This window comes from Equus quagga, chromosome 17 (genome assembly GCF_021613505.1).
Source record: "Equus quagga isolate Etosha38 chromosome 17, UCLA_HA_Equagga_1.0, whole genome shotgun sequence".
Taxonomy (NCBI): domain Eukaryota; kingdom Metazoa; phylum Chordata; class Mammalia; order Perissodactyla; family Equidae; genus Equus; species Equus quagga.
Window position 1 is genome coordinate 15,918,368 of NC_060283.1, and position 18,966 is coordinate 15,937,333.

The 18,966-nt window shown below is 36.0% G+C and overlaps 2 protein-coding genes across 2 annotated transcripts; one reads left to right on the top strand and one right to left on the bottom strand.

The window, feature by feature from the left end:
- The first annotated feature begins 6,371 nt into the window (after positions 1–6,371).
- Positions 6,372–7,328, top strand: LOC124229098 (olfactory receptor 1038-like). Its single transcript, XM_046644203.1, is given in 3 exon segments — positions 6,372–6,891; positions 6,894–7,261; positions 7,263–7,328. Coding segments are annotated over 3 exon segments (954 nt in total).
- Positions 7,329–15,296: 7,968 nt separating this feature from the next.
- On the bottom strand, positions 15,297–16,241 carry LOC124229464 (olfactory receptor 5M3). Its single transcript, XM_046644673.1, has one exon. The coding sequence runs from the start codon at positions 16,239–16,241 to the stop codon at positions 15,297–15,299; it is 945 nt and encodes a 314-aa protein (XP_046500629.1).
- Positions 16,242–18,966: the final 2,725 nt, after the last annotated feature.

The window sequence follows — 18,966 nt, forward strand, 5'->3', positions numbered from 1 at the left end:
TGCCCGTGGAACATTCTCCAGGATTGATCACATATTAGGCCACAAAACAAGTCTCAATAAATTTAAGAAGATTGAAATAATACCATGCATCTTTTCTGACCACAAAGGTATGAAACTGGAAATCAACTACAGAAAGAAAACCAGAAAAGCCACAAAAATGTGGAGATTGAACAAAATGCTACTGAACAATGATTGGGTCAATGAAGAAATCAAAGAAGAAATAAAAAGAAATTCCTGGAGACAAATGAAAATGAAAACACAACATGCTAAAATCTGTGGGATACAGCAAAAGTGGTTCTACAAGGGAAGTTTATAGCAATTCAGGCCTACTCAACAAAGAAGAAAAATCCCAAATAGACAATCTAAAAGTACACCTAAAGGTACTGGAAAAAGAACAACAAACAAAGCCCAAAATCAGCAGAAGGAAGGAAATAATAAAAATCAGAGCAGAAATAAACGAAATAGAGACTAAAAAATAATAGAAAAAATTAATGAAACCAAGAGCTGGTTCTTTGAAAAGATAAACAAAATTGGCAAACCCTTAGCTAGACTCACCAAGAAAAAAAGAGAGGAGGCTCAAATAAATAAAATCAGAAGCGACAGAGGAGAGATTACAACAGATGCCCAGAAATACAAAAGATAATAAGAGAATACTATGAAAAGCTATATGCCAACAAATTGGATAATCTAGAAGAAATGGATAAATTCTTAGAAACATACAACCTTCCAAAACTGGACCAAGAAGATGTAGAAAATCTGAATAGACCGATCACCAGTAACGAGATCGAAACAGCAATTAAAAACCTCCCAAAAAATAAAAGTCCAGGACCAGATGGCTTCCCTGGTGAATTCTACCAAACATTCAAAGAAGACTTAATACCTATCCTTGTCAAACTCTTCCAAAAAATTGAAGAGGAGAGGAGGCTTCCTAACTCCTTCTACGAAGCAAACATTATCCTGATACCAAAACCAGACAAGGACAACACAAAAAAAGAAAATTACAGGCCAATATCACTGATGAACATCGATGCAAAAATCCTCAACAAAATACTAGCAAATCGAATACAACAATATATTAAAAAGATCATACATCATGATTAAGTGGGTTTCATTCCAGGGATGCAGGGATGGTTCAACATCTGCAAATCTATCAACGTGATACACCACATTAACAAAATGAAGAATAAAAATCACATGATCATCTCACGAGATGCAGAGAAATCATTTGACAAGATACAGCATCCATTTATGATAAAAACTCTAAATAAACTGGGTATAGAAGGAAAATACCTCAACATAATAAAGCCCATACATGACAAATATCATTCTCAATGGAGAAAAACTGAAAGCTATCCCTCTTAGAACAGGAACCAGACAAGGATGCCCCCTGTCACCACTCATTTAACATAGTATTGGAAGTCCTAGCCAGAGCAATCACACAAGAAAAAGAAATAAAAGGGATCCACATTGGAAAAGAAGAAGTGAAACTGTCACTCTTTGCAGATGACATGATTTTATATCTAGAAAACCCTAAAGAGTCCACTAAAAAACTTTTAGAAATAATAAAGGAATACAGTCAAGTTGCGGGATACAAAATCAATGTACAAAAATCCGTTGTGTTTCTATACACTAACAACGAAGTAGCAGAAAGAGAAATTAAGAATACAATCACATTTACAATCGCAACAAAAAGAATAAAATACCTAGGAATAAACTTAACGAAAGAGCTGAAAGATCTGTACGCCAAAAACTGTAAAACATTGTTGAAAGAAATCAAAGAAGACACAAAGAAATGGAAAGATATTCCGTGCTCTTGGATTGGAAGAATTAACATTGTTAAAATGTCCATAATTCCTAAAGCAATCTATAGATTCAACGCAATCCCTATCAAAGTTCCAACAGCATTTTTTACAGAAATAGAACAAAGAATCCTAAAATTTATATGGAACAACCAAAGATCCCGAATAGCCAAAGGATTCCTGAGAATAAAGAACAAAGCTGGAGGTATCACACTCCCGGATTTCAAATTATACTACAAAGCCATAGTAACCAAAACAGCATGGTACTGGCACAAAAACAGATACACAGATCAATGGAACAAAATTGAGTGCCCAGAAGTAAACCCACACGTTTACGGACAGCTAATATTCGACAAGGGAGCCAAGAGCATACAATGGAGAAAGGAGAGTCTCTTCAATAAATGGTGTTGGGAAAACTGGACAGCCACATGCAAAAGAATGAAAGTAGACCATTCCCTTACACCATGCACAAAAATCAACTCAAAATGGATTAAAGACTTGAATGTCAAACCTGAAGCCATGAGACTTCTAGAAGAAAACATAGGTAGTACGCTCTATGACATTGGTTTGAGCAGCATATTTTCAAGTCCCATGTCTGACTGGGCAAGGGAAACAAAAGAAAAAATGAGCAAATGGGACTACATCAAACTAAAAAATTTCTGCACAGCAAAGGAAACCATCAACAAAATGAAAAGACAACCTAACAATTGGGAGAAGATATTTGCAAACCACGTACCAGATAAGGGGTTAATATCCAAAATGTACAAAGAACTCATACAGCTCAACAACAAAAAAACCAACAATCTAATTAGAAAATGGGCAAAAGAACTGAACAGAGGTTTCTCCAAAGAAGATATACAGATGGCCAACAGGCATCTGAAAAGATGCTCAACATCATTAGCTATCAGGGAAATGCAAATCAAAACTACAATGAGGTATCACCTCACTCCAGTCAGAATGGCTATAATCAACTAGACAGGAAACAACAAATGTTGGAGAGGGTGTGGAGAGAAGGGAAACCTTTTTCACTGCTGGTGGCAGTGCAAACTGGTGCAGCCACTACGGAAAGCAATTTGAAGTATCCTCAGAAAATTAAGGATAGATCTACCATATGATCCAGCTATCCCACTGCTGGGTATTTATCCAAAGAACTTGAAAACACAAAGGCATAAAGATACTTGCACCCTTATGTTCATTCCGGCATTATACACAATAGCCAAGAGTTGGAAGCAACCTGGGTGCCCATCAAGGGACAAATGGATAAAGAAGATGTGGTATTTATACATGATGGACTACTACTCAGCCATAAGAAATGATGAAATCCAGCCATTTGTGACAACATGGATGGACCTTGAGGGTATTATGCCGAGTGAAATAAGTCAGAGGGAGAAAGTCAAATACCATATGATCTCACTCATAAGTAGAAGATAAAAACGACAAAAAAAACCCACAACACATAGCATTGGAGATTGGAATGGTGGTTACCATTGGGGAAGGGGGGAGGGGGGAGGGCAAAAGGGGTGATTAGGGTCACATGTGAGGGGATGGACTATAATTAGTGTTCGGGTGGTGAACATGATGTAATGTATCCAGAATTTGAAACATGATGTACATCTGAAAAAAATAAAAATTAAAAAAAATAAAAATAAAATAATAATACTAACAGCTAAAAAAATAAAATTAGGAGCAAAAAATAAATAAATAAATAAAAACGTAAATGTTAACTCTATAGGACATACATAAAAAGGATTTGCCATTGTTCTCATGTCTACCCTTAGCAGACAAAAAAATAAAAAGACTTGTCTGTTTAAAAATTTATAGCTTCTAGGTATAAAACACACTCCGTTAGGAAACAGTAAAACAAAGATTAAATCAGAATCCCTCTGACTAAGAAAGTCAAGACAAAAGGAAGGGACAAATGTAAACAAATGGTGACAATACATTAGAAGTGTTTGTGATATCTAAAATTTTCGTCATTTGTTTTATCTTTTCTTTGTTTTGTTTAAACAAATTAAATTGGACAATCTTAACCAAGGTCTAGTGATTTCATGGTGAGATAATTCTAGCTCAAAATGACCTAATATCACTTTTGTTTGTGTAGGGAAATCTTTTTCTAACTGAAGCTTTCTAATCACAGTTGCACTCCAGAGGGTCAGCAACTCTGGGGTAGTCATGTCTGGGGAACATTAGGAATTAACTCTCTAAGGAATAGAGACTTGTTTATTTAAAGGCATATATCATACATTCACAGAACCTCACTATCCCAGAGTCACTGAAAAGGAGATTCCTGTGGAAATATTCCAATTTTTTCGACAAGCAGGTAGGTTAACAGGTACAGTTGGTCATCACCACAGCCCTCTTCTCCCAAATCATCCACAATTTTCCCCATTAAAAAGAAAATGGAGGGGGCCAATCCCAGTGGCCTACTGGTTAAGTTTAGTGTGCTCCACTTCAGTGGCCGGGCTTCAGTTCCTGGGTGCAGACTTCCACTGCTCTGTTAGCAGCCATGCTGTTCTGTCAACCCACATACTATGAAATATAGAGGAAGATTAGCACAGATGCAGGCTCAAGGCAAATCTTCCTAAGAAAAAAAAAGAAGAAAGAAAAGAACAGAAAATAGATGACCCTATCTAATTCTGCTTCAGCTGAAGCTGATGTCTATAAACAAGAATGAAATAACCCTCTCAAAATAAATTCTCTCTCTCAACTGCTAGCTGAGGCTTGCGCTTCCTTCAGAAGAAAACAACACTTTTTATCTGTTGATAAACCTTCAGAAGCCAATTCTTGTGGAAGAAGAGCATTTGTGTGTGTGAGTTGCATTTCTCTTAGGAGAAAAATTTAATGGTTTAAAAAATGTGTATCAAAGAGACATTCATAAGCAAAAGTAATATAAAAAAATGGGAGCTGGTCTTTTCCAATTTGAAATTGATGAGGATGTGTGGGAGTTTTTCTTTTTTTCTTTTATTATGGATACACAAGGAAGGAAAATCAGCCTGATTCCAGTGTATGTGCAAAGAAAAGTAACTCAATACAAAAACTTCCACTAATTATCTCTAAAACACCCAAAGTGATATTTATCACAGAAGACCAAAAGTGGGACCAGAGTCAATATATCCCCATGTCTGTAAGTGAACAAATGCTGGCTGAATCAATACTTTCTCATTTCCTCTTTTATTGTATTTCCAGAGTAGTGAGTTATAGTACCAATAGGTGTGTTGAGATTCCAGTCAAGGAAGACAAGTCAGTTCAAACACACCTCTCACAAGGTAGGCTTTGACTCCACCAAGAGAAAAGTAAATGGATAAAGGAGAAAATTGTTTTCATGTCACATTTTATGCACACATGTACATATACGCATGTGTGTTTGTGTATGTGCATATACATATATGTATGTATGTTATATATTTGTATATATATGTGTGTCTGTGTGTGTTTTTGTTTTCTTTTTGGAGAAAAAATTCGGTAAAAGCTATAGTATTAAGCTGAGTCAAAACAGGGGAAAGAAAATATTAAAAGAACAGAATTTCTGACCTCTCACATAAAATCATTAAAAAAAGAAAAGTTTCCCTTTGGGCAATATGTTTGGGGATGGAAGGGAATTTTTCCTTCTATTTTACACATTTTGTTTTTTAAAATTGAGATGCAGAGAGTTTCTTGTTTTCTACTTTCCTCTCAAAATTAAAGTTAGCTTTTACAGCCTCAAAAGTGGAGAGAGGCATACAACTCCCAATAACCACACTAAGCAGGTTAAACATCATCGGACAGAGTATTACCTCCTGAAAATTATTCTTTCTCTTGTCAGAGAGATTATCACCTTTTGAAAGCAGAATCTATGCTATTGTTTCAATGACAACTTACCAGATATTTTAGAAAATATTCTTGATGGTAGATATTGGGAGTAATTAAAATACAACACTATAGAACACTTTAATATAGAGAACTACACTTTTTAAAATATCTATATTCTAGCCCTACTAGGAGTGTATTTTTTTAACTTTTAGAACACAGTATTTGAAAATCTATTAATTACATATGAATTCAAAATTTGCCTGATCCTACAAGTAGAAATATTTAATGGCTCCCTTTTTTCTCCCCATTGATATCCTGTTTAACTTTTCATTTAGCATGATACATATTTGTTAAACTAGAATTAAAAAATCTAACAAAAAGGTATAAAATTAGTACATTAAAGTTTTGCTTCACCAAGAGAAAATAAGGGAGCAGGAAATAAAAATGTGTTTTCTTCTTATTATCAATATAAGTTTATATCATCTAAATATAAAATATTAAATATCTTTACAAACATATAGAGGTTTTTTTTTTTAATCTTCACTGTGTAGCCTTCAGTTGATTTATTTTTACTGACCCTCAATTTTTGACCTCACAAAACTGTAAGTAGCAAGAGAGGAGAGTTTGAAATGGGATGCATTTGTTCTGATATTCTACTTCAACGAACAATAGTTTCTCAAGCTAAATCACACGAAAATTGGTGTCTGATGACAATTCCTTAGTCCCAATAATTTTTCTCTGGCTCTGTCTTGTCTTTTTTCAGCAGTTGAGAAACTGGACTAAATGACTGAAAGGAATAGCACCAGGGTGATGGAGTTCATTCTTTTGGGCTTTTCAGTCGATAGAGAGATTGAAAGAATTCTCTTTCTGCTCATTTTAGTAGTATATACTCTAACTTTGGTAGGGAATGGCGGGATGATTTCACTAATCCGATTGGATACTCAGCTTCACACACTTATGTACTTTTTTCTAAGTACTCTGGCCCTTGTAGACCTATGTTACTCCTCATCAATAACTCCCAAGTTCCTGGAGACTCTCCTGACCAATCACAGGTCTATATCTTTCTATGCATGTGCAACACAGCTGGGCTTTTTCCTGAACTTCCTGATATTGGAGATGTTCCTTCTTGCAGTAATGGCTTACGATCGCTATGTGGCTGTCTGCAATCCTCTTCTCTACATGGTGATCATGTCCCAAAAGGTGTGTATACAGCTGGTAATGGGCCCCTATTTATACAGCTTTTCTGTTGCTTTGCTCCACACAGTAGTTACTTTCCAACTGGTCTTTTGTGGCCCCAATATCATCAACACTTCTATTGTGATGACGTCCCACTGATGACCCTTGCCTGCTCAGACACCAGACTTAAAGAAATCTTGATTTTTATGTTTGTTGGATTCAACATGATCAGCTCTTTGGCCACTGTCCTTATTTCTTACTTATACATTGTGGCTGCCATTTTGAGAATCCAATCTATAGAAGGGAGGCGCAAAGTTTTCTCAACTTGTGCTTCTCATCTGACCACAGTGACTATATTCTATGGGACTCTGATCTTCATGTATCTGCAGCCAAGATCAAACCGTTCCCTTGACACAGACAAAATGGCCTCTGTGTTCTACACAGTGGTCATTCCCATGTTGAAGCCCATGATCTACAGCTTGAGGAACCAAGAGGTAAAAAAATGCCTTGAGGAAAGCCATTGAAAAGTGTGATGTCCTGCCTCTAACAAAGTTTAAGAAATGACTTAGGATAATGCCTGACATGGAACCATGTTACATGTAGCTATGTTGTTTTTATAATCTTTCGATGGAATAAATTCATTGTTACCATTCGTCATATGAGTAAAATTATTTTGTATGAAAGTTCTATTTTTCATATAGTCTGTAATAAGATGAAATATTTGAATGGGTGAAATTTAATTTTTTAACAAATTGCTGCTGTTTGGCTATGTAACACTGATAGCTTTGACCTGGATTGTTCCTATTCAACAGATAATGAGATTTATCTTCTGCTTACAAAACTGTTTCTGTTTTGTAAATTAGTGGAGGACAGAGAAGGAGGCAAGGAAGGTGATGAAATAAGTTTCTTGTCCATCTCCCTGTCATTTTATGTCATAACCTGATTCTCAACTGCATCCTGTCTGTTAACATTCATGCTTCACTCCACTTCTGACCACCATTAGATTCACTACCGATGACTCCTTGAAATTACTCTATTATTATGTACTTGGAAAATACGTAACTTTTCACTATGGGGATCTGATAGTCAGGATTCACTTTTGGAAAGACATTCTCCCTTTTATTACCCTATCAAAGCAAAAAAAGCAGGCCTATCCTTAAATTCCCTAGGCAAAGCTGTATTTTACAAATATCCTTTGAAGTTTTGAGGATATGCAGAAATTACAATGGACTGGAGGACAGAAAGGAACAGCTTAGTACCAAATGATAGATGTGGTTGCTGTCATATTCCAGAATGTAGCTCTATATTGGGGTGATTGTAAAGCAACATAATCCAAAACCCACTTAAACCTTCAAGTGTAAAGTAATAGAGTTATTTTTTCACTTAGAAATTCAAATGTTCAATGTCTACCATGTGCTTGATATTGTGTGCCATCCTTAGAAAGCAAAAACAAACACATTCCTTGTCTGATAGTGCTTAATAGTCTGGTAGAAGAGGCAGATATCCATCAAACAATTACAAAAATAAATGTTTAATTTCAATATGAGTTAGTGAGACTCAGAGTGCTAAAGTGTCAGAGAAGAGTGATTAAGACAGTTAATGTGCAATCAAGGCAAAAATTCCAGTAGCTTGAGTTACTAGCCACAGGTACCTTGTGGAGTCCTTTAATGTAGGATAAAGCAGTACCAGTATGGAAAAGAAATGTCTTAAATCTGTTAAAAATAAACAAAGGACAAATTATCAGTCCTGATTATTTTTCTTGTGAAGTCTGCCAGAGTCTAGTGCAAATATCACTTCTGCCTCACTGATCTGCCAGTGTGTCATGACATGCTTAAATTTGGCTTGGATACACAGTTTAGGCTTTCAACCTCACATGCTTAATTCCTGGGATACTGTAGGACACATTTGTCTTCTACAATTTTTCACTCTTAGTGTCTAATATGACCCCATAACCATTCTGAATGATGGTGGAAAAGTGAGGGAATGAGTCAGTAGCAAACAAAATGAACATAATTTAGACTTCTTTCCTGTTTACAATGACCCTTCCCCTCTGAGAACCTCCCTCCTCACAGAAGTCAAATGTGACATCCATTGTTGTACTAGTGATTCTACCCCTATGAGCACAGTATATTGGAGTGGTCACTTGACTGAGGATAAGCCAATCAGATGTCTTTCAAGGAAATTCGAAATTGTAATCCTGTAATTCTAGTGAGTCTCAACTGATCACTTAGGTTAAGCCTGGGCTGAAGCTGAGTTTTCCATTACAATGGAAAACTACAGACTTCCTTGTGCACTGAGAAACAGAAAACTAGTCTGTAGAGAAAGAAAAATAAATTTAGACAGGAGAAATCCATGTGGGCTCAAAAAATGAAAGAGTGTAGCTATCTTTGTACCTACTGTGCAAGGCCCAAGTACTGGTTTCTTGTGAAGTCTGGTTACATTTTCTGCTCTTAAGTCTTGTAACATACCAGTGTAATTTTATTGAAAAATAAAAACAAAACAACTTGACTGTTATTTAGTTTTTATTTATTTTTTTATTTTTTTTCTGAGGAAGATTAGCCCTGAGCTAACATCTGCTGCCAATCCTCTTTTTGCTGAGGAAGGCTGGCCCTGAGCTAACATCTGTGCCTATCTTCCTCTACTTTATATGTGGGATGCCTGCCACAGCATGACTTGCCAAGTGGTGCCAAATCCGCACCCTGGATCCTAACTGACGAACCCAGGGCTGCCGAGCAGAACGTGCACACTTAACAACAGCCCCTCTGGGCCGGCCCCTTTTATTTATTTTTATTAGGCCATTTTGAGTTGTTTCTGTGGCTTTAAATTGAAACATTTTTCTAAATAAGTGTTAGTTCACAATCTCAGGAGTTTCTCTGGTGAAATCTGAAACTAGTCCCTGTACAAGGAGGGCAAAGAGAGACCAAAGAAAGAGGTAGACCTGTGGCTGGCCCAGTGGCCCAGAAGTTAAGTTTGCACATTCCACTTCTCAGAGGCCCGGGGTTCCCTGGTTTGGATCCCGGGTGCGGACATGGCACCGCTTGGCAAACCATGCTGTGGTAGGCATCCCATGTATAAAGTAGATGAAGATGGGCATGGATAGCTCAGGGCCAAGCTTCCTCAGCCAAAAGAGGAGGACTGGCAGTAGTTAGCTCAGGGCCAATCTTCCTCAGGAAAAAAAAAGAAAAAAAGAAAGAGGTAGACCCCTCCAGGTTGATAGGTGGCAGTTTTAATAAGCAAGGGAACTTACATATGCAGCTTGCCTTGGGTGGCTGCAAGATGAGATCTCCACACCCATCCACCAGAATCTTAAATGTTTATGTAGAGGTCTTAACTGAGCTAGGTCACATATACCATCCAGGTGGTCTTAACACCTTACTCTCTCAAGGCTATTTTCCTTGGAACAGTTCCCACTGTGGGAATGGTGAGAAGCCATTGAAACATACATTCCAGGACAGAATAGGACATGAGGAGCCTATGATTACCCAGAACCAGCTGGAGAGTCAACTGGCAGTTGCCTCCTCTGGATGACCTCCTCCAAAAATGAGACAAGTAGAAGGTGAATGGATTCTAAAATCAATGGATTGAATTATAAGACTGTGTTACTATAACCTATGTACTATAATAGGTATTAGAACAGATCTAGAGACCTAGGAAATACATTTTGTTCATTTGGCAATGAAGTCATGCACAATAAACAATGAACAAAATGAACAAACATGAGAAAAATGAATTTCCTCATCAAATGAATAAAATGCCATGCCAGTGGTACATGCCAAGGTTACCTATGAGCCCTTTCCTATCATGAACTGATCCCCCCTGTTTATTCTGTCACTCCTGCTTCCATCTCACTAAAAGGCTCACAATTCAGACCCAGTCATAGCCAGCAATCAAAATCTGCCTGCATTCAAGCTATGGCATCTCAGTGAAATAGAAAGAAGCTAGTTCTTGGACTCTTATGGTCTTGAGTTCAAACAAAAGTTTCATCACTTCTAGCTAAGTGACATGAGATAACATCTCTATCTTCTTCTTCAAAACCACCTGTGAGTAGTGGGAAAAAGATGAAAATTTACTTTGACATCATTCATTTCTGGGTGAGTGGTACTCATAAAGCTCAGGAACTCAAAATTGGTTCTATTCTAGAATCACAGTTCACTGAACAATGCAGGAAACACATTGGATATCTGAGTTCCCTCCAAATCTGGTTGAATATTTTATGACTAAAATTAACCAATAGTATAACAACAGAGACTTTCACAACAGACTTACAGAATTTTCAGTCTCATTTGAATCACTTAATAGTCTTGGACAATTGCAGAAATTACTGTACTCTAAAAAAATTAAAATGTGGGAGCATATATAAACCCCATAGGATGTAGTGTGTGATAGGCAATTGTACCCCAAGAAGTTGCTGTACTTTATGTGTATATATATATATAATTGTATATTATATATACATATATTATACTGTATAATATGTATATAGTAACTATATATGCATATATATGATAGGCAGAGATTGTGCGTGTGCGTGCACATGTGTGTGTGTGAGATTGTGGTGACTTACCATAGGGTTGTTTTTTCTGTCTTTTGTTATTATTATGCTTTATGATTTTTCCTGCATTGACATATCACATTTATTATTGGCTTAGCATATTTTTCTTAAACTGACTCACAACTTTATTTAAATAAATCTGAAAACTAAACTTTATATAACCACTGCAAATGGAAAAAATGTGTTCCAAGCACCATAAATAGAAAATAAAAAAAAGTAAACACTCAAACATTTCAAATAAGCAAAGGTCTGTGTAACGTATAAAACTACATTATGCATTGTATTTTGGGAAATACTGGCAGAATGAATTACTGTATAGAAGCCAATCTGAAGTCTGTGATAACCAGTTTAACTTAAGTCATTCAAATTATCTTTGTATATTTTTCATGATTAAGTTTAGATTTTAGGTTTATGTGAAGACATCAATATTGTCATATTAAACTATGTATTTTAAAAATTTACATAGGCCTCATCGTACTCCACAGTCAACATTAAAGCAGCGATGAGATGTTTTCAGTGGATACAAATGGTATTAATACTGGAGAGAAAGCAATGTGTTACAAATATGACTTTCAAGTTCTTAAATTGATTTCTTTTTTGGGGGAGAGAGCACCATAGCAGAGAAAATAATCTTAAAAGTCATGATTGTCAATTGCTGAGGACACAAACTCAAGTAAGGAAAATATCTTTGTTGCTGTTTTTTCAGTTTTGCTTATTTTGTAATTCCAAGCATAACATCAAATAGGTAAGAGAAGAGCATAGAGATTATACAGTAAACTGAAAAGTGGGAAAAAACTCAGAATGATAAATGAGCCATTTTCTTGACAAGTAGTAAAGTCTCAACTTGAGATTGGCAGGCAATGTAGGTTTTAAAGTTATTGAATCTTTGGAAAGGGACCTTGCACCCCTACCTCTGTGTAGCATACCAGAATAAGGTGAGCTTGTTACAAAACTGCACAGCTATCAGAAGAATGTTCAGATAAATTTGAAGAACTGAAAGGATGATAGCTTACCTTCCTAGAGTATAGCCCTGGAGACTAAAAAAAAAGCCTCATAGAAAAACCAGAGTTCCAATATGGCAACGAAACAGTGATGTATTTGTTTTATCAGCCTGCCTTAACAAAGTACTGCAAACCATGTGGTTTAAAACAACAAAAGTTTATTCTCTCACAGTTCTGGAGTCTAAAATCTGAAATCAAGTTATTGGCAGGAACTCGCTCTGTCTGAAGCTCTAGGAGAACTTCCTTCCTTGCCTCTTCCAGCTTCTGGTAGCTCCAGGCACTCCATGGCTTGTGGGAGCATGAATCCAATCTCTGCCTCTGTCTTCACATGGCCACCTTCCCTCTGTGCCTGTGTCCAAACTTTCTTCTTGTTTTGAGGACATCAGTCATATTGGATTAACAGCCTACCCTACTCCAACATGACCTCACATTAACCAATTATATCTACAATGCCTTTATTTCCAAATAATGTCATTCTGAAGTACTTGGGGTTAATGCTTCAAAATATCTTTTTTGGGGACACAATTCAACCCATAATAAGTAACAATAACTTATTTAGTCTATACTTACAAATACGTTGCAAAGAAATGGCTAAGAATTCCTAAGTCCAAAAACGGAACTTGTACGTATCTGGAAATGCTAGTAGAAAGATGTGGCCTACAAGTTGGGACAAAAGAGATTCATAGCCAACTAATGTGACTATTGGAGACCATGACAATTTCAAGGACTCATCAGGCAGTGAGGCAAAAAAGATACACTTAATATCTAAGACCAGAAATTTGAGTGTTTACCTCCTTCTTGTTTAGGCAGAGAATCAGAAGCACTTCGCTCGATACCAGGAGACCAGGCAAGCATTTGAGGAGACTCGATCATCCTCAAAGCAAAAGTTGCCTTAGCAAGTAGTAGGATGTAGAGGTGAGATGTCAATGATCATGTTTCTGGAAAATATTATGAGAACACTTGGAGGGAGAATTAGGATTCTGGCTAAGTGCTATTACAAGTTAACCCCCCAAATATAGTGACTTAATAAGATAGAATTTTATTCCTTTCTCAAGCAACAGTGTGAATGAGGGCTTTGGGTAAGGCAATTAGATCCTCAATATGTGGCTTCCACGTGTGGGTGTAGGGCAACCATTTCAGTAACAACATTTTCAAGTGGGAAGGGGGAGGAAAAAGTCCAGATCTAGTGGTTTTAACCTTGAGGAGATGACCATTAGGTCTTGCAGATAACTTTCTACTGACAGCTCATTGCCAAAATTCCATTAAAGGGTTGTATACTTGGCTAGGAAGGAAAGATGGGAACTGTGGTCAATAGCTAGATGGCCAGTGCTTTATTTCCAAAAGAAAAAATGAAATAGCAGAGACTGAGGAATATCTAGCATTCGTAAGAATGCCAGAAAGTATAGTCTTAGAATGTCAGGTTATAATGTTAGTCTCTGTGAAAGCAGTTGTTATTTGAGCATACTTACTTTTGTTCTTGAGATTAATTCTTTATAAGCAAATTTGGGTGGCTCAAAAACATAAAAAGCTTTGTTAACATAATTTCCAATACCAGCCAATGGTGCCCTTTCTGTCTGCCCAGAATCTAAAGTTATGAAAGAGAAGTCCCTTCCCCCCACCACCATCTGCCTTTCTTCAGTTCCATTTAAGGGATAGTTGCTTACAGTTAATTAGTAAATTAGCGGGGGTAACAATACAGCTGTGAATTAGTCCATCTTGCCAGTTGTTTTACCACAACAATATGCTACTGCTCAGTCCTCCTGCACAGAATCAATTGTGCATCCCCTTTAACTGGATTAGCAATTACCTGCAAATAAACTCACTCATCAGGAATCACTTCTAATACCCATTTGCCATTATGCTGGTAGGTTAGAAAAAGTAATGAAAGGTAGACAAATCTGTATTCTACCTGTAGCAAGAATGGAAGGTAGTTTAAGTATTCTATAGATGCACCAATCTAGATAAATTGAACAGTAATCTTTTGAAGATTTTCAACCAGGCCCAAATGGGATACTATTTTGAACTGCATTGGTCAAATATGAATGCATGATCATTTGGTTAAACAGTGCTTCTCATCTACTAGATCCACTCTAGGCACTGAAAGTTTGATTTAAGCTGCTAAGTAAAGAACCAAACAATGTAACATGAGAAGAAACTGGGATCAAACAATAGTTTCAAATCATTATCAATCAAAGGTTTAACAAGACAATGCACTGTGACCAAAAGTCATATTTTAAACATCAGAAAATTCACACTGGTTCATTTTTTTATTATGAGGACAGGAAAGCCATTTGTTAGAGAAATTTCACCCTTTTAGCATCAAGAAATATATACCAGATTCCAAACCTAGGAGTAGAATTAGGATAATTAAACAGATTATTAAAAGACAAACATTGTTAACTATTGAACAAGGCATACCGAAGATAAATCTTGTGATTGTATTGAGACACTAGTTAAAATTTCTGAGTACAATTTCATTTTCAAAAATCCATGTATGTATAATCATTACAGAACACTTTAGGTAAATCAGGGTCCATCGACATCCTGTAGTCATGAAAGATAGAGGAATTATTATTCTTTTTCTCATGAAATTATATATTTCATGTGAAATGTAGGTCAAGGAACATGTGTATATAGAAAATAGTCTAGGAAATCATGTTTGACTCCAAAAAGGGTACCTCAAAATTAATATTTCTTTATTTGAACTCATTTATGAGTTCTTCCAATAACTACACTTAACACAATTTTACATACACTGTGAATAATATTATGTCCAATTAGTGTACCTATGAATTTTGATTCAAATAATCTTTTAAGTTAATTATTATTTTTTAATTAATCTTTGCTACTTACATCTATAGGAATGAGTCATTGTAATTTTTTTCTTTGAATTTGAGAGTTTCTCTTATAACTGAACAATATTCAGTTGATAAACAGATATTTATCAAACATAGAAGACAAAATTAACTCAATTTTATTTTATTGTGTCAAACATGTCCTGCTGATCACTTTGTTCATGGCTTCTTTCACATCTTTGTTCCTGAGACTGTAGATCATGGGATTCAACATAGGGATCACTGTGGTATAAAACACAGCCACCATTTTCCCCTCTTCCACAGACTCCTCTGTGGGATGTCTGAGATACATAAAGATAAGAGTTCCATAAAATATGATGACAGCTGTCAAATGGGACCCACAGGTGGAAAAGGCCTTCCGCCTTCCTTCTGCTGACTGCATCCGTAGAATGGCAATGAGAATGAACAGATATGAAATGATCACTACAGTCAGAGAATATGTGAAGTTAATGCCTGCAAGTATGATCATTGTATATTCTTTTACAAAGGTCCCAGCGCAGGCCAGTTTGATGAGAGGTGGGTCTGCACAGTAGAAGTGGTTGATCTCAATTTTCCCACAGAAGTACAAGCCGTAAGTCCATAACGTTGCTGCCAGACTGGTCAGAAAACCATATATGTAAGGGAAAGAAATCAGTCGAATACAGACAATCCTTGACATTTTGCTGCCATAGAGCAGAGGGTTCCCAATTGCCACGTATCTATCAAAGGCCATCACAGCAAGAATAAAAATTTCTACATGGACAAGGGCAATGAAGAAGAAACACTGGATCAAACAACCTGCATAAGAAATAGTTTTTGTCTCCGATAACAAGTTTTCCAACATTTTAGGGGTGACATTGGAAGAAAACCAAACATCAACAAATGACAAATGACTGAGGAAAAAGTACATGGGACTGTTAAGCTGTGGACTGACCTTAATTAACATGATCATGCCAATATTACCCACCATGGTGATGAGATAGACTACTAGGAAAATGATGAAGAAGAGAACTTGCCATTCTCGATGACCAGTTAGTCCCAAAAGAATAAACTCTGTCACATCGGTGAAATTGAGCATTTTCTCAGTCATAAGTCAGTATTAGCTACAAAACTTGTTGTAACTAAAAAGAAATAAATTTTAAAATCAGATATTGATTATTTATAATTTGTATCTTTATCCATGCTCCCTGTCATTGCTTCCTTTATTAAATATTTATAACTGCAGTTTGCAGTTCTTTTCAGCAAATCTTTTGTGAATACTTGCTAAATAACAGGCTCTCTGAAGTTTGCTAAGATGAATAAATACACAGGCAGTTATATAGCAGTTATACAAAATATTGTGATTGAAATATGCCAGTACTAAATATTGTGATTAGGCAAATTTCCAAGACTACCTCTTAGACATTCCTTGTTTCCAATACTGGCATGTTTGGTAGTTTCACATTTTTAAGATATTTACAGAGGGTTATAGCAGCTTCCATCTGTTCTCCATTATTAGAGAAGGAAGCCTCTTAACCAAATAATTCATCAGCCTTAAATGCCGTATGAAAAATTATGTTTAATGTAACTTCATACTTGCAGTCATTTAAATTGAAGAGGGACAAACTCATCACAGTTGTCGTCAAAGCCAAGTCTAAAATGGTAAACTACTTATAAACATTCATACATTATGCATATTCCCTGAATATAGACTCTTTTGCAAATCAAACATCTACTTATAATCTACTAGATATCATTATCTGTTATGTCCTGAAGAATCAAAATGAGTAAGCCAAAAAAATTAGTGTCCTTATTTATAGCAGTATTAATATAATTAAACTCTCTAAAACCATGATATGTTCTTCCAGAGTTATAATGGGGGAAGAAATTGGGGAATGATCGACTCTTCTTTGGAGATTCTGTGGAGTTTTAGAAAAGCTTCTTGAATATTTTGCAATTATACTTTCAAATATGGCTGGTAGCATATCAACCTTTTCCCAGAACAATATTTCACAAATTATTTTCCTGCAAAAAGACAAGTGATGTTAATAGGTATTATGGAGAACTCTTCACAAGTGTTCATTCATCAAATAACAGTGAGAAATCTCCATATCCTATCCAATCTCTTAGAGATAGACAATCTACTTAATAAAGATAAACTATGAGAAGTTTAGTGGGAAAGCTGTTACATTTAGTCTAGCTAGCATTTACTTAGCCTGCAAAGGAGAAAGAGAGATTCTATCAACATCAATGAACTTTCACTTTCTTTAGAACACAGAGTATAGTTCTGTCCAGTAAGAATCTGGAGATAGCTTTTCAACAGGACAATGAATTTGTTGGAAATGGGATTTTGACATCCGCTGAAGAGGTTAAATATCATTTCCAGGGACAATGATTATTCCTAAAATGCTTGTTTTAACCTCCAGGATTATAGTTTAACTACAGCTTGATGGACCTAATCCATAGTTATCACTGGGTATGAGCAGGAAAGATAAGAGAAGGCAGGAAGGTAAACTTCATTGCTATATGAAAATAGACTCTTATCACAAAGGTAATCCATTGCTTGCCACACACTTCATTTGTAAAGAGAAGTTTTCCAAGGAGAAACAAGAAAGTTACCAACCAAAGCATATTAGATGGAGACTTAGATACTCCAGAGTTTCAGGCTAATTATTGAGAAATTGAGGCTTTAAAGTTTTTTAGAATAATAGCAAAGTTGTCTAAAATTGGATTAAATGCCTTGGAACTTATTTATGTGTAGGCTGAAAACCTTGTACCTAGTTGATAAATTTATCACTAAAATTATTTGGTTTGTGATTAAAAGATGGTGATGATTTTTTGGACCTGACTCCAAAACCAAAAGAAACAAAAGCAAAAATAATTAAATGGGACTACATTAAAATAAAACGCTTCTGCACGGCAAAGGAAACCATCAACAACTGAAAAGACAACCTACTAAAGGGGGGGAAATATTTGTAAATCATCTATCTGATAAGGGGTCAACATACAAAATATATAAAGAACTCATTCAACTAAAGGGCAAAAAAGTAAGCAATCCAATTTAAAAAAATGAACAGAGGATCTGAATAGACATTTTTCCAAAGAAAACCTACAAGTGACCAATGGATACAAGAAAAAGTGCTCAATATCAAATATCATCAGGGAAATGCCAATCAAAAACACAGTGACATATCACCTCACACCTGTTAGAATGGATATTATCAAAAAGATGAGAAATAACAAGTGTTGGTGAGGATGTGGAGAAAAGTGGACTCGTGCACTGTTAATGGGGATATAAATTAGTGTAAATTGGTATAACCACCATGGAAAACGGTATGGAAATTCCTGAAAAAAATTAAAAATAGACCTTTTATATGATCCAGCAATTCCACTTTCTTATCCTAAGAAAAGAAAAACACTAATTCAAAAAGTTATATGCACCCCAATGTTCATTGCAGCATTATCTACAATAGCCACGACATGGAAACAACCTAAATGTCCACTAAAGGGTGAATGGAAAACGTTGTGGCATATATATACATATACAATGGGACATTACTCAGCCAAAAAAAGATGAAATCTTGCTATTTGCAACAACATGGATGGGCATTGAGGGCATTATGCTACTTGAAATAAGTCAAACAGAGAAAGATACAGGATGGTCTCACTTATATGAGGAATCTTAAAAAAAGTAAGTTCATAGGTAGGGAGAACAGATTGGTGGTGGACAGAGGCTGGGGTTGGGCGGTGGACAAAATGGGTGAAAGCAGTCAAAAAGTACACACTTCCAGTTCTCAAATCAATAAATCACAAGGATATCATATACAGTATGGTGA

Coding starts and splice junctions, on each gene's coding strand:
- LOC124229464 (XM_046644673.1), bottom strand. CDS start 16,241: ATGACTGAGAAAATGCTCAATTTCACCGATGTGACAGAGTTTATTCTT.